Consider the following 15,494-nt stretch of genomic DNA (forward strand, 5'->3'; position numbering starts at 1 on the left):
TCTCTGTTTCAGTTTCATGAACCAGAAAAAACACCCAGATGTTTATGTACTATAGCTGTAAAGTCAGAGTTTAAATTAAACCCTAAACTCTGACTTTCCATTCATGTACAAAGTCACACATGTGTGCCACGATTTTCCTGTTTATTACCATTCTATACGGATTTCCAGTTCAATTAAAGGAAAATAAATTTGTTTGGTAAATGTCACATTGGGTCATAGACATATCCCATCTTATTTTAAAATAATAAAGAGAAAAGGAAAGTTACAAGAAAATAAAAAATAGCATGTTTTCTCATATTTTGCAGTTATTCCAAAATGCAATCAGGAAATGAAAGATGTGGAGGTTTTACAAACACTTATCTTTTTTATAAAAATATATGTTTTTAATTCAACTCTGATTAAGAAAACTCAAACTTTTGTAGAATTTAAATTGTATGTGTTTATTATTTTATTCTAAAATAATAATATTTTACTCTAATTAACAGTTAATTAAACATTGAAAAACCTTGCACATTTCACCAACTCCAGTTTAATGAATAATCTCATGGTCTATAACAATAAGGGAGATTTTTTTGTAATAATAATCCACTGCAAAAAACGGGGGTTATTTGTCCATGACTTTTCTCCATGTCTGCTGCTCCATCCTGTGCATTCGTGGATGTGCACCGTTCATTATTGATAAAGTCTCTCTCTCCCCTGGTCCGCAGAGCCCACAGCAGCGTGGCTCGTCGGCTGCACCGGGAGGAAAAGTGGAACAGGCAACATGAGGATTTGGAGAGTTGCTCAAATGTGAAGTGACAGGTTGGAGAGCCCCCTCGGCTCTTTGTGGGACGCCAGCAAAGCGGCGCCAAATCCGCCTCAATTAACACGCCCCTGCGCGCTCACCTCATCGAACACACGTATAGGCCTATATATATATATATATATTTAAATGTTTTGTATATATTTACTACACAGTTTCAAATTATGTCAGTTTCTCTAAATGTAAGTGGAATCAGGCTGTTTTTTATTATTTCGATTATAGTAAATTCAACAATCCAATCCAATTTTCTTAAAATTAGGGGGTAAATTATGATCATATATAGGATTATCACCTAATAATAATAATAACAAAAATTTGAAAAAGTTATAAAAAGATAGGCTAAAAATCTAGATTGTTGCCTGTATTGAAAACCAAAAAAATCGTAAATGAAATACTTATAATAATAATAATATATATCAATATGTCTACTGTTGGGGCACAGTGATCGCTAATAATTAATTATATTGGAAGCCTGATGTTATAAATGAATGAAAAATGAAATTGGCTTATATGTATTACATTTATAACGTTGTGGTACAGTGGCAATTAATGTGTGTATTGTTAGCTATATAAAACGTTATAAATAAACGAAATTACTTCAGATATATTTGTTAGGAGTCGCAAAGATGTTGTTTTCACCCTGGGCGTGGGTGCGTCAGGTGCGTGCACGCGTGTGGCCGTGTGTGCCATCCGGATAAAATGTGGTCCTGCAGACTTGTGGTTTTGAGTGTTTGGTTGGTGCGGGTCCGTCCGTGCAGAATCTGTCTCTAAAACTTACAGATGCAGTCACTTAACCTTACAGATGTAGAAAAAGACAATCAAGGTATAGCTATAGATGTGGCCCCCCCGCCCATTAGAGCTCATGGTGTAGCCTGGAGACATACTGGAAGCTTCTCGTGGGTCAGAACGTCAACATGTTGACAAGTGTCGCAGGGTGGTCACCAGTTCATTCATTCATGCTGTGCTATTAGACTACTTGCGCGCCCTGTCCCCACCTGATCCTCAAATCCCTCTGTCGCCCTCTAGCCTGAGCGCTGCAAACCACGCCCAGCGCCTCTGAAATTGAAAAAAAAAGAGAGGAAAGAGCTGATGAGGGAAACTTCGTTGCTTCAGTGTGTGTCCGTGCATGTGCCGGGATGGACCGAAGTGTGACAGAGTGAACACCATCCCGTTTCCTCTCTCTCTGTGCGCACTCCCTGCAGCTTGGCACAAGGTTCCAAAGTGCGCATCCCTCTCCTCGGTCGTACCAGCGAATATGTTGAGGATTATTCTTGCTTTTGCTCCAGTATCTTTCCTCTCATCACCTCTTTACCATGCAAAACTCAGAAACTCCTAAAGCACTTTGGATTTAGACGCGTGCGCTCCGCAGCAGCAGCAGCAGCAGCAGCAAGTGGGGCTGAGACCTGACCATGACCACCTGTCTGATCGGATGCCCCGATGAGAGATCCAGTTGACAACCAGCGGGCTGCAATGGCGTACAATCCTTTCCAAGCTCGTCGACCCGGTGGTGCCTTGCCCCTGTCAGCCTTCCTGACCGCCGCCCAGCCCTCCTTTTTCACCGCGCTGGCTTTCCCCGACGTGTCCTCTCTGCCCGAGCCCGTCCCGGAGCAGGCTGCCTCTGACGCGGGGCTGCGCGCGGCTCTGCGCCGCCAGCATCCGAGCCTCCACCCGCGGTCCACGACGAGCCTGCAGCCAGAGGCGGCGGCGGCGCCGGATGATGACCCGAGCGTCACTCTGGATTCGAACTGTCTATGGAATGAATTTCACAAAATGGGAACTGAGATGGTCATTACGAAGTCAGGAAGGTAGGCTCAGCAAACCCCCTGTTCATTCAATCCAGAGAAAGTGCCACAATGGGACCTTGAAGTTAGATTTTTTATTTCTACGTTCAAAAGTGTCATCACCACTGGGGCTGCTCGATAAATGATATACCAATAATTATCCCAATATAGTTTTCATCAATAGCAATACAGCAAAGGTTAAATTATCCTAATGTATATATATTTAAAAGGGACAATGCACATTAATTGACATGCACACTCAAGTTCAACATGTAAATGTGCCAGATTTATCCAGGCTAGTTTTCATCTGCAGTCCCTGGCAGGGTGATGGTAAAATCGCACCAATAACAAATTGTCATTTCTATAAAAACACAAAAGATCAGTAGAAATATATTTCTTGACATTGTGCAAGCACATTGATGAGATACGATACATAACTGCTTTTAATACTCCACCTCTGATTTGTAGAATATTTAGCTGTTTATCAAGTGTTTGTCATTATCGGCCTTCACTCAGGAACAAAAATAATGTATTACTCATCAATGATTTATCGTGATAACTATTGATATGGACTAATATGACATTTTTTATTTATAACACTTTTTGACCAATCTAGTCGACGCATATTTTGTTTAAATCATTGTGCTGTGGGATCAGATTTCTTGCCATTATCTCCAAAATAAAACCTGTAAGACTTATTTTAAAGGGCACATGATACAAAACATATATAGGAATAGTGAAAAACGTTAAGGTGCAATGTTAAATTTCCCTCTGATCCGGCCTCTTAAATCCTCCACTTTCTACAATAGGATTTATGATAAATCCCAAATTACACAAAGCCACAATTATTTCCAACACAACCCATCAGTTTCATGGTTGATTCTCTGCCCCCAGGAGGATGTTCCCGCCTTTCAAAGTGAGGGTGCAGGGGCTCGACGAAGCAGCCAAGTACATCCTGCTGATGGACATCATCGCCGTCGACGACTGCCGCTACAAGTTCCACAACTCCCACTGGACGGTGGCCGGGAAGGCCGACCCAGAGATGCCAAAGCGCATGTACATCCACCCAGACAGCCCGTCCAAAGGGGAGCAGTGGATGAGCAAGCCCGTCGCTTTCCATAAACTCAAACTCACCAATAATATTTCGGATAAGCACGGATTTGTAAGTTGCATGGCCTACTAATTGAAATTTGAATTGCTGCGGCTTATGGGACTTTTATTCTAGTAGAACTCTCAATGTTGATTAGCTTGTTCCCCTATTTTTTCCGGCATTATATCACTAACCTATAATAATTTGAATCATGTGTCTCGTGTCTTTGACTTTTCAGACAATTTTGAACTCCATGCATAAATACCAGCTCAGGTTTCACATCGTCAGGGCCAACGACATAATGAAGCTTCCCTACAGCACCTTCCGGACTTATGCTTTCCCTGAGACAGAGTTCATCGCTGTCACTGCCTATCAGAATGAAAAGGTAAACCCCCGCCCTCCCCCATGTCCTCCCACCATCCTTTCCCTCCCTGCCCCTTCACACGCACGCCCGCACACAGTCACAGCCGACCTGATCTATTGTTGCACGCGGTCAGAACACACGAGTCAAGAGTCCTTTGGAGCACATTGGGAAAATGGGCCTTCACTGGCTTCACATATGTGGATACTAATGCTTCACTCAATCTGTCAGCTTGTTTTTGCAATGACTAACTTTCAGCGTCGTCTTTTTCTCCATGAGATTACGCAGCTGAAAATCGACCATAACCCCTTTGCCAAAGGGTTCCGAGCCACTGGGAATGGGAAGCGAGAAAAGAGGTGATTGCTTTGCCACCACAAAGCACATACAGCACCTGCATACGAGGCCCAATTTAACATAGACTTGTGTACTCCGCAGGAATAATCAGCTGAACGTGTCTTTGCTGCATGAGAGCCAAAGCAAAGTGGACCGGGACAGTGCCGATTCCGAGGACTCGTGTGAGCCGCCCTGTACCAGTGAGCCCTTCTGTTCCCCTCTGGAGCTGGTGAGCAGCCCCCTGATGTCCACCCCAACCTGCTTCGGTGGGTGAACCTACAGTATTTAATCACATTCTTAAGCCTGAATAGCAGCGTGTCTGTGATCCCAAATGACTTTATTGGAATGTGTTGCTTCAATATATTTTAAATGACACTGTAATATTATGCTTCACAAACAATTTGCAATGTTACATTTTAATAAATAAATTTAATATTCAAGGGGTGTACATAAAAACACTGGGGGGGGGATGGTAGGTGGGTTTAATTTAATATTTTTTTAATTGAATTAATATAAGAAATTGTTTTCAGCAACAACATTTAGTGTGATAGAAAAATCAATGAAACGCACCATTTTAATTTACCATATGCGCATTAAAAACATAATTTGTGACAATTTGATTCCTTTATCTAAATTAATCTCAAACGGGAATGCGGAAAATTTTAATTTCAGATAATAAAAATGTAAATTAAATTGTGTGTAAGCATGTGTTGCATGTATGCTTCACTTTGATTAAAACAAACATCTTTCGGTCAATGTGTTTTGATCAGCGATGGAAGAAATTAACAAATAAAAAAAATATATATATATGTATTACTTATAAACTATTTTAGTATGATTCAACCTGGATTTTCAAGATTGTTGTGTTTTTCTCTTCATTTATTTTGTTATATATTCATCCATCCATTTATCTCTTAGTCCATTTCACAGAAGTTATTTTAACTTAGTAGGAGATGTACAGGTTTTACTATATGATTTGATGATGATTCAGTCTTAAGCTGCTCTCAGACATGTACCAAACTCCTCCGGACATTCGTCAGAGGGGCAGTAATATCCGAGTAAGAGCCTCCTAAGCTTCTGCGGACTTTCTCCGTCTGGCTCCCCTGTAAAAACTTCACAGCAGGAGATCCTCGGCAGGATTCACGATGAGCGAGTGGGTGTGTTGACGTTTCTAACACGAGACAGACGCAAAACTGAACAAAAACCAAAATAATACAAATATCTCAGGATAGAAAAACGGTGCCATACACATAGAAGACATCGACAAAGATGTCGAAAGAGCTTTTGGTGATTAGAGACAACTCCGGTGTCTTTGTGCTGTAAAAAAACAAAGAAACATGTGATCTACGCAGCAGAATTATTACGATACGTGCCTCTGTCAGCTGCACGACCCCTCACCTGAACACTCCGGAGATTTCAGTGTGGTTGTGAATGTGTCTGAGTAGAGAATCTCCTGCCTGGTTGTTCGTGTGTTAAAGGCAAGCTCTGGAGAAAGTCTGGTCCTCCGGAGTTCATTTCTGAAAAATCCATCACCTCTGTCACCACTGTGACCTAATGTTATACGAACTTAAGCAGGACAGTGCTGCTTTTTAATTGAAAATGTATACATATTTAAAATGAAGCATGTTATTTCCCTGCAGACGAGAACAACACTGGAGGTGATTCAGATATTGAGCTCCAACACGAGGACACTGCAGAAGCCAGCTGCTCCAGGGATGAACATACTCCTACTCTGAGTCTGAGAGGCGAGGAGCTACTGCGGAACAGGTCGGCTCTCAGCAAGAGTAACGACAATCAGGACGCAACAAAAGAAAGAGCAGCGTTTGGAACCTCAGATGAGATGTACTGCGTGGAGATGGAGTCTTCAAAAAAGCACCTGAGTGATACCGAAGACGGGGTCGTGCCTGTGAGTCCGTCATCATCCCTCAGCGACGGTCCCCTTCAGACTTTGGATTTTGCAGGTGCACACGGCCAACAGTTTCTTAAGCTCGGGGCACCCTTGTTGTTTCATCCGGGACAGTTGTCAGGGAAACCAGAGAGTTTCCCCGCTGCGGGTATGGGACATCTATTTTCCTCTTTGTCTGGACTAAATGAACTAGAAAACGGAGGCCTGCCTCCTCAGAGCATCTCCTCTCCATCTCCCTTCATGTACCACCTGTCACAGCACATGCTGGCATCTCAGGTACGATTCTGCACTCTAACTCTACACATAATAGATACCATACGTTTGTTTGCTCCCTATAGGATGAGTACACCTGAATTATGAAAAGCAGTTTCTCCTCTTACATTGTACTGAACAGCAGAAACCATGTCGTCATCAACCAGGGTCATCTTCAGATCTTTGTGTTTTCATTCAGACTTTTGAGTTGAAATTATTTTTGGGAACTGTTAGAGAGAATATTGGAATCAGAAAAAAATTCTCGAATCAGAAAAATTGTCAACTGGAATACTCTAAAAAAAAGCTTGGAAAATAATATGTTTAAGTATTTGCTCTCATTCAGTAGAGAAAGAAATGATCCAAGAGTTGTTGAAGAAGTTACTTTGACAAAAATATAACGAGCAAAGCCGAGAGTGCCTGATAGCGTGAACGTGCAGCGGCTATAGGTTATACTACAGGTACTTTAGGCAACTACTGTAACTAATTTAGTTTGGGCAGAAAAGGCTCACGTAGGGAGATCAAGTTTGTTGCTGCGTTGCAAGTCACCAAAGGTCTAATTGTATTCTTTCATACAGGGACTCTCACTGTCACCGTTTGGAGGATTGCTGTCGTACCCGTACCACTACATGGCCGCCCCGGCAGTGATCAACCCGGCTCTGCACACTTCTACCAGAAACCACTGTTTCCGCAGCTCCCGGTCGCCTTGGTTGCGTTTCAGCCCCTATCCAATCCCGACCTCTGCCACTTCGAGCCAAAGCCTGTTTGCGGACAGATCATCTGGAGGCTCGAACTCATTGTCGGAGCTGTCCAAGTCAAACAGCAGACAGTCAGGTCAACTGTGCAACAATCACAGCCACAAAACCACGGCTAAGCAGAGGACTCCTGCACATAAAACCACTGTTAAGGGTTCAATGGATGAACTGCAGAACGTATATAATCTGGTTATTGATAAACCACATACTCCCTAAAAAAGTATTTTATCACTTGTTTTTCATTTTACACGTGATGGACTTTAATGAAGATTTCACTGACAAAAACACAGAGAATAGTTTATGAAGTTGCACATAATAATGACCTGTATGTGTTGCTGCTTTATAACATCTTATTATATAATAGATTAAACTTACTTGAAGTTCAATGAAAGCTACAATGAAAACCACGATTTTGACCTTGTTAACACATCCACATGTTTTTTTTTAATAGATAATAACACATTTTATGAGCAAAATGAGCATTCAACACCATGCCTGAGTTTTTCCACCTTGACAGCCTCAGAAGAAGGATTTGGACAGCCAGGGTTTCATGCGTCTTCTTGATCTTCGGAGTTGGTTTTTTACAATATACATGAATTACTCCTATAGCTGTAGCAATCATGTCGCGTACAGTAGGCGAATGGCTGAAGGGTGGATAGAGATAGAGGTGGGTCAGTTTTCATGATAATATAAATGTGAAAGAGAGGACACAGCTTTCCCTTGCTTTTGAACAATGCTTATTTTTAACCTAGATGTCACTTGCTCAAGCAAATTTCAGACATAGCCACGCCCCTCTGCCAGATTACCCCTTGCTGGAAATCCCGCCCCTGCACACACCTGTTCCCATCCACCTAACCACCTGTGACCTCTGTATACATACTGCATCTCCGTGTTTCCACTCACCAGTTGTCCGATTGTCTTCGTGCTCATTGCCAAGCTCCCAAGTCTTCCTGCTCCTGACTGTTTGCCGCCCTTTTGGCACTGTTGCCTGATTTGTTTGCCTTATTTTAACAGTAAAGACTTTGTCTGCCATCATTGACTCTGTTGTGCTTTAGAGCCTCGAATTTTTGGAGTTACATGATAAATTGACCCCACCTAGATCAATCAGTTATGGGAAGTTAAAGAATCTGTTAAAAAATGAAAGATGCATATCGGAAATAATTTTGGCATCCTAAACTATAAAAGAACAATAATGTGCTTCAAGGAATTATTCAAATTGTTTTCTTCTATATACGATTGTCAGATTCTGTTTGAAACACGACTGATCCAAGCCTTTTGAGACTGAACAATGAACATGATCACAGTTCAACCTGCCAATTTCAACGCAGGTTTTTTTTTTTACGAGCACTTACAGAAAAATGTCTACAATAAAGGTCATCTTGCAGGTTGTCTGACAAGTTATCTGGCTAAAGCGCGTGTGTGCGTGTGTGTGTGTGTGTTTCAAAATTTTAGAAGACACTGTTCACATGTAATGTAATTGTCTTCACACACGTACGTGTATAGTGTTGTTGAAGTTAAAATGTGGGTGTCTGTTGTCAGAAATCTTTCTTTCTGCTGCCTCATGACCACAAACATAATAATATTGTTGCATAATTTGGCTCCCAAAACACTTTTGATTTATTCTCCACACAAGCGAACTCAACCAACATTGCATTGTCATGGATGCACCTGAAAAGAGAAGAAGTACATGCACTGTACAAGTGGACTGTGTTCAAAACTGTTCTGAGACTCCGGATTGTCATCACCTGCTATAAGAGTAAAATAAAGGTAAATCCTTAATAACACTGAACACTGTAAATAAAACTGTTACTTATCAACGGTTGCTCCTAAATGTTTTATTTAACAGACAATTTAAATCTGTATATTCTGTCCTTTATTTTCTGTGTTGATTTTGCTTTTAGACGTGCAGTGCATCATTTCTTCTGTCTTCTTCTCCTCCTTCATTGTTTCTCTTCACAGGCACTGGCAGTCAAATGTAAAGAAAAGACAAATATGAAGCTAATGATCATTGTTCTGATGTAATCATTTTGATACTATAATACAGCAGTAATTAAAGAATCCTGTACCTATATTCAGAGAGACACACACAGGTATGATGCACAATTATATTTACTGAATGATATGATATATGGTTTATCTAATTGACATTGCTTGCAATTTTTACATGCCTTATATATATATATAAACATATACACTATGTATATGAGAGAGAGAGTTGGGACTGGGAGGTTGATGAAGGGTAGGCAGGGGGAAGGGATGAGTGGGGAGTGGGTGAGGTAAGAAGGGGAGAGGGAGAGGGGAGAGGGGAGAGCTCAACCAGGCAGTCCATGTAGGCCTTGCAGCGAGCACGCCGTTTCTTAGTCCCTTTTTATGAGACCATCTTTGTCTCTCAGCTGGTCCTGCAGCTGCTCCACCTGCTCCTTCAGAGACGAGTTTCCATCTTTGAGAGCCTTATTCTCAACTTCCTTGACTTCTTGTCGGTTGGTGGTTGTCGAGGATTCGTTCTCTCAAGAAGCTTCTGCTCTCGTCTGGATCTTGGAAGCAAATGACGTTTGTCTGCAGGTGACAACATGAAATAGTGTTTAAGATTTAGGTGAAATGGATCTATTGACAGAGATTCAAGATAAAATAATTGACACAGAGAGAGAGACACACACAGAGAGAGAGAGAGAGACACAGAAATAATCACAACAGCAAAACATTATAAAAACACTTCAATTAGATCATTTATATAAAAACAACATTTCTGTCTCACAAACACACACACACACACACACACACACACACACACACACACACACACACACACACACACACACACACACACACACACACACACACACACACACACACACACACACACACTACACTCAGTTAAAAATGAAGGACCAGTGAACCTTCCTCCTCCAGTGAACATAGTCTGATGCCTCACTGAGACTTGAAAGCTTCCAGGTTACTGGGCAGGGTGTAGAAGGCGTGTTCTACTCTCAGGTGAGCTGCTACCAAACCTTTAAAACACTTCACCACATCTGTCTAGCCTTCACCCAACATCTGGTTCTTCCTGCTCTTCCATGTGGACAGTTTAGCCATGCCAGACAGGAAGTTAATCAGGACTAGTGTTGTTCTGTTTCCTTGATAATATTTAGGCCCAAAAACAAATAACGTGGCCAAAAAGTTCTCCCCCAGAGCCTCTATCTACTGCTGCAGTACTCTAAGAGAGTGTGAGAGAGAGAGAGAGAGAACTTCCATCATCAGTCACCATAGCAACCAGATGCTTTGATTTGAATTTGAATCTGAATTTGATTGGCAGTGATAGCTGTTGTCTTTTTGACTTTGCCTTAAATACTGTAGTTAGAGTTAGCATCACGCTATCACGTATCACTCATTTATTTAAATAGCAACAGAAAATGACAAGAATACCACAGGAATCAATATAAGCAGCAGAAAACACAAAACAGGCTGTCAACAATATTCAAACATTTGTCATGAAAGCTACCACCCTCTTGAAAACGAGTTGGTGCAACTCAAGGGGTTTATCCCATTTGAATAAATGCATTGAATAAACAACCAGCACAGAAACCAGCACATTATCAACATTTAACAGCAGCAGGAAACAGCAGCAGCTTCATATTTTACAGTAGCATCATTTCAAACTTGAAATATGATCCTGAATTGTATAGGTTAACATGCTGGATAAATACAGAGCGAGAGTGAGACATGACTTACCTCACACAAGGTCAGAGTGCAATAACAAACTGTTTTAAACTTGAACAGTATTTAAGGTAGAGTCAAAAAGGACAACAGCCAATCAGAGGTCTCCTGTCAAAGGTATCCAATCAGATTCGTCCTGTTGTCACAGCCTCCGCGGAGTTATTGGTGGAATGTCACTGTCAATCAAAATCTGCTTCAAACTCAAATCTTAGCATCTGGTTGCTATGGCGATGGAAACACCAACTGATGAAGGAAGTTTTCACAATCATTTATTTTAGTAAATACTTTTTTTTACTCTAACTCATGAAGGTCATTTTGATAACTACATTTGATTTATATTTGAAATAATAATAATGTTATTTAATACAATTTTTAAAAAAAATTGTAACTCTTTAAAACACCTTTATTAGTCCTCAGTCCCACAATTTGCCAGTTAACACTTACATAGTGTTTAGGTAAAATATGACCCTTTGACATTTGACAGCAGTAAAAATAGCCTAAATGTCGTTCTTTTAGCCTGACACTTGATGGCTTTTCCTAAAATCACACCAAATATAAACGATAATATTTAAAAATTGGATCCTTTCTGATTGTAGCTCCACTTATCCATTTGTTTCAAAATGGTTGCAACAAATCTTTGTATTATTTGTAAACAAGCGAACAACTTCAAATTGACATTGTTACACAAAAGATGCTGTGAAATCTTCAAGGTTTTCGAAACAGATGGTTGCCTAATGTCGTGATTTTTACATTTATCATCAGCAACTAAATATGAAAACTAACTGATGACAGGTTATGTATTGTTATTATTATTATTGTATTATTGTCATAATTCAAATATAAATAAAACCAATTGAAACATTGTTTGTCTTCTGTTGACTTTTCTAACCAAACAACATATAATTTCCATCAACTCTGAATCAGCTAACTTAGTTTTCACTACTTGCTAAACACTTGAGGTTAAAATCTATTAATGACTCATATTATCCATATACAATATTTCTGGGATATTTAGTGTATGACCTGACCACTGTCCAGAGATGAGCCAAAATATCCGGGATAGGAACGATGCCATCTTGCGTATTTGAAGCCAGATTCTGGGCAGTAGCGATCATGACTTGGAGCAGCTGTAGTGAGGTCATAATGAAGTAAGCTTGACCAATTGAGAGTCAGTCTGAGCTGTCATGATGTTTCATAAGCCCCCCCCAACACACACACATTGAAATCAATCTTACTGGGAAAATAAACACTTGAACACCGATAAGTGTGACCATCTTTGGGAAAAATGTATTTGACGTGTACTTTACTTTGACTGTAAAGGTTGGTCCATGTCTATTAACATGGAAAGAACTGGGTCTATTGCACAGTTTTGGAGTCAGCAGAAAACGTCCCACCTGCAGATGTGGAGAGCTCTGTGTTTGGATTGAGAGAGGCATGAAAAACTCAGATGATATTCCTCTTATTATCCTTGCATGACGAAGTGTCAAAGCAATACTGCTGGAAACTGGAGGAATGTTCAGCACGCTCTAAATTATTCGGAAGTAAATGCTGGGATACAAATGTCAACATAAAGAGAAGCGATAGTCATCTGTAACTTATCACATAAATAATTCACTTAACAGGGATGTCAGCTTAAAGCCAGTGTGACCATGAATATAGCACTTGTGTGTCTTCTGGGGGTTATAGTGGTGTGTAGATGCTCACCATTTTGTTTTCAGTATGCAATGAACACACATAAAGATGGTCCCCTTTTGGATACCATACAATTATCATATTAAATCAGACCTCCATCCATCCATCCATCCATAGAGTGTAAATTTCCCATTCATTTTCTCAATACAAGTTCCAGAAAATCCCTGTAAAAAAAGAGTGTTACACCTGGAACCAGGCAGAACAGCTGTGATATGAATTGTGACCATAAAACATTTGATTCGGAGGAAAAAAATATTGGAAAATGGGCAAAATGCAGAGGTACAAGACTGTATATAATTGTTTTAAGAGTGAAGGAACTACACATCCCATAAACCATTGCAAATGATCTCTTTCCAATGACTTTCAGCAAGCTATTTCTTGTTATTATCTCACAGGCCAAGTGAATTAAAAATGAAAGATGATGTCAGATTATATAAATTCAAAGGCACCACTGATGGTAAAACACCATGTCAGGGCTTGAATACCTATTCATTAATAATGTGAAGTTATGTAGCTCATATGGGATGATGTCCAGTGTGCAAGGAGAGTTCACAGGTTGCTAGCACAAACAATATTCACGTGAAATATTGAAATACTGTCATGTGACCACTGCTAAGACACACAAAGGAGAAAAATGCCTGGAAGTTAAATATATATTTTTTACTTTACTAAGTTAATAATGCAATATCAACCCATAGAATACATACTATGATCAGTTCTGGGGGATTAATCTGCCATTCCCCAATTGCATTCAGAGATGCCAACTAAAGGCCACTGAGGCCATCTAGTGGATCAGAAATACAACTACGCTGCATTTTTGAGCAGGGCTCACTCTCAATATTTCAAAGTGGCATTGTTTAAGTCGAGGATCAGGTTTCAGCACTGACTCTGACAGCCACGAATGTCGAGACGTCTCAGAAGAAGATTGTCTAGATATCTTTCTGAGAAATACAAATCACAGCTTTCCACCTTTTACAGCTGCAAGTTTTCTCTGAATCTACATTGTTATCTTAATTGTTGGTGATTTGAGAGAGACGCCTCTGCAGGCGATGTATGGCTGCACAAAATCATGGTTCATCGACACTTTAGTTATTTGTCTACACGACCTTGACCTCAGCCTCAACCAGCAGGATTATATCTGCTGCTTTGAACTTGTGACCAACTGATTTTGGTGCAATGTTTGGTTTACCCATGGCTGCAGAAATAGTTGAGAAATAAAAACACACAGATCGAAATTTTCCATTTGGATGAACTTTTATTTTTTGCAATAGATGGCACTTTTCAAGTTTTACGTCCACAAGTGCTGATCACCCTCCACTGTTTCTCTTTTTGACGAACACATTTGCTGTATTGGACAAACTGAGCGCTGCCCCTCTTCTTGTCGATTATATAAACGGTTCAGTAAATCTCACTGCGGTCGAATAGTTTATACATCGTGTGAGCAAACAAGCGCGTTCACAACTGCAAACAGTACTCTGTGGAAACACACGTGAAGGATTAGTCCACCGGTTCCATCCACCGCCTCTGCAGCAGACAGCACAGTACACATGCTTCTGGAAGAACCACCTCTTTCAGGTCCCCGCCCCCTGACAAACCCCCTGACAAACCCGCCCCACAAATATTCTAGGAATCTCATTGGCTCTCTCCAAGGAGACCGTCCTAGATCTATGATAAACTAGATCGAGAGAAAGAGATGCTGCCATGGAAGCTTCAAAATCTTCTAACAGGGTCTTCTCTGCCATTCAAATCGCTATAAACTGTGTGGCCCACTTTAGAGGAAGAGCTAGAGAAATAATAATAACAATAAAAACTGTAATAATAATTATAATTTAAACTAACCCCAGATATTTGACCCCCTGCAGAGCATTTGAGTAATTTGCAAACATTTTGAATTATACTTAAATATGTCATAATGTTATATACTATTGATTCAAATGTGACCTTTGTATTGTTTACTTTGACAGGAAACTGGTCGAATTAAAAGCAACCAGAGTTAGCTAGCAACTAGTTTGCATTTACTTCCAGGCAAAGCAGCATTATAATAATAATTATAATAATAATACAGACAAATAATGATTTAATTAAAAAATAATAACAACAACAATGATATATAGGATGTACAATACAAAGCGGCCATCAATGTGAACTTTACATTACATAAGGCACAATACATACATGGTTTTTATACAATACATAAAAGTCCAATACATTTTATTGTAGTATAATATAATATAATATAATATGTAATATAATATAATATAATGTAATGTAATGTAATGTAATGTAATATAAACTGGTGGTGTGAAGTCTCTTCTAGCGGCTGTGGTTCTATAGCGGAAGCCGGGGGTCAGAGGTCGTTGTCCAGGCGTAACCCGCCGCAGCGTCACATCACCCCACTCTCTGCTGTTAGCGTCTGATGGAGCTGTGACCTCATCGGGATGTGACTTTCCTCCTCCTCGGCACTGGGATCGGAGATGTCTGACAGACCCAGTTAATTCCTCAGACCCTTGGACTCAACTGTGTCAGGATTACGTGTCGGTTCATCTCCACCGGTGAGTTGCTCGTCTCGGCTCGCGCCACCTGTGTGTGTCTGCGGTTCTGTGGCGTGCGGGGGGGGGGGGTACAGTACACACCGGTACCGGCAGCGGTGCTGTCCGTCCGCGGGACTCTATTAGCGCCGGTACCGTGGCTTAATAATTGTATTAGCAACTGGCCGGAAAGCTAGCTAACACCTGCGTTATTAGCATGCGCGCCTCGGCTAAGCTAGCCCCGGGACTTGACAGGTAGCGTCAGCTCGCTGTACCTGTGACTCCA

At 40.7% G+C, this 15,494-nt stretch overlaps 2 protein-coding genes across 15 annotated transcripts in view; both read left to right on the forward strand.

Annotated features, from left to right (window-relative positions):
• The first annotated feature begins 1,929 nt into the window (after positions 1 to 1,929).
• On the forward strand, positions 1,930 to 9,061 carry LOC118121792 (T-box transcription factor TBX2b-like). Its single transcript, XM_035177930.2, has 7 exons — positions 1,930 to 2,607; positions 3,478 to 3,745; positions 3,912 to 4,058; positions 4,314 to 4,390; positions 4,470 to 4,633; positions 6,008 to 6,549; positions 7,101 to 9,061. Exons 1-7 carry the CDS (start codon positions 2,240 to 2,242, stop codon positions 7,491 to 7,493), a joined length of 1,959 nt encoding a protein of 652 aa, XP_035033821.2. The 5' UTR covers positions 1,930 to 2,239; the 3' UTR covers positions 7,494 to 9,061.
• A 5,980-nt stretch (positions 9,062 to 15,041) lies between these two features.
• The window catches only part of acaca (acetyl-CoA carboxylase alpha), a 34,884-nt gene continuing 34,431 nt past the window's right edge, over positions 15,042 to 15,494 (forward strand). For 11 of the 14 annotated variants that reach the window (XM_035178415.2, XM_035178419.2, XM_035178416.2 and 8 more), the window contains exon 1: positions 15,043 to 15,232. The gene's annotated coding sequence lies outside the window, so the exon portion shown is untranslated. Of the gene's footprint in view, positions 15,233 to 15,494 lie in introns of all 14 variants that reach the window. The other 3 variants (XM_047343454.1, XM_047343458.1, XM_047343455.1) reach the window with 1 other exon arrangement.

This window comes from Hippoglossus stenolepis, chromosome 15 (genome assembly GCF_022539355.2).
Source record: "Hippoglossus stenolepis isolate QCI-W04-F060 chromosome 15, HSTE1.2, whole genome shotgun sequence".
NCBI lineage: Eukaryota > Metazoa > Chordata > Actinopteri > Pleuronectiformes > Pleuronectidae > Hippoglossus > Hippoglossus stenolepis.

What these genes read in the sequence shown, in the direction of transcription:
- LOC118121792 (XM_035177930.2), top strand. Translation starts at nt 2,240, where the DNA reads ATGAGAGATCCAGTTGACAACCAGCGGGCTGCAATGGCGTACAATCCT. An exon ending in TTTCGGATAAGCACGGATTT is followed by an intron (nt 3,746 to 3,911) that starts GTAAGTTGCATG and finishes TTGACTTTTCAG; the next exon opens with ACAATTTTGAACTCCATGCA. An exon ending in AATGGGAAGCGAGAAAAGAG is followed by an intron (nt 4,391 to 4,469) that starts GTGATTGCTTTG and finishes TGTACTCCGCAG; the next exon opens with GAATAATCAGCTGAACGTGT.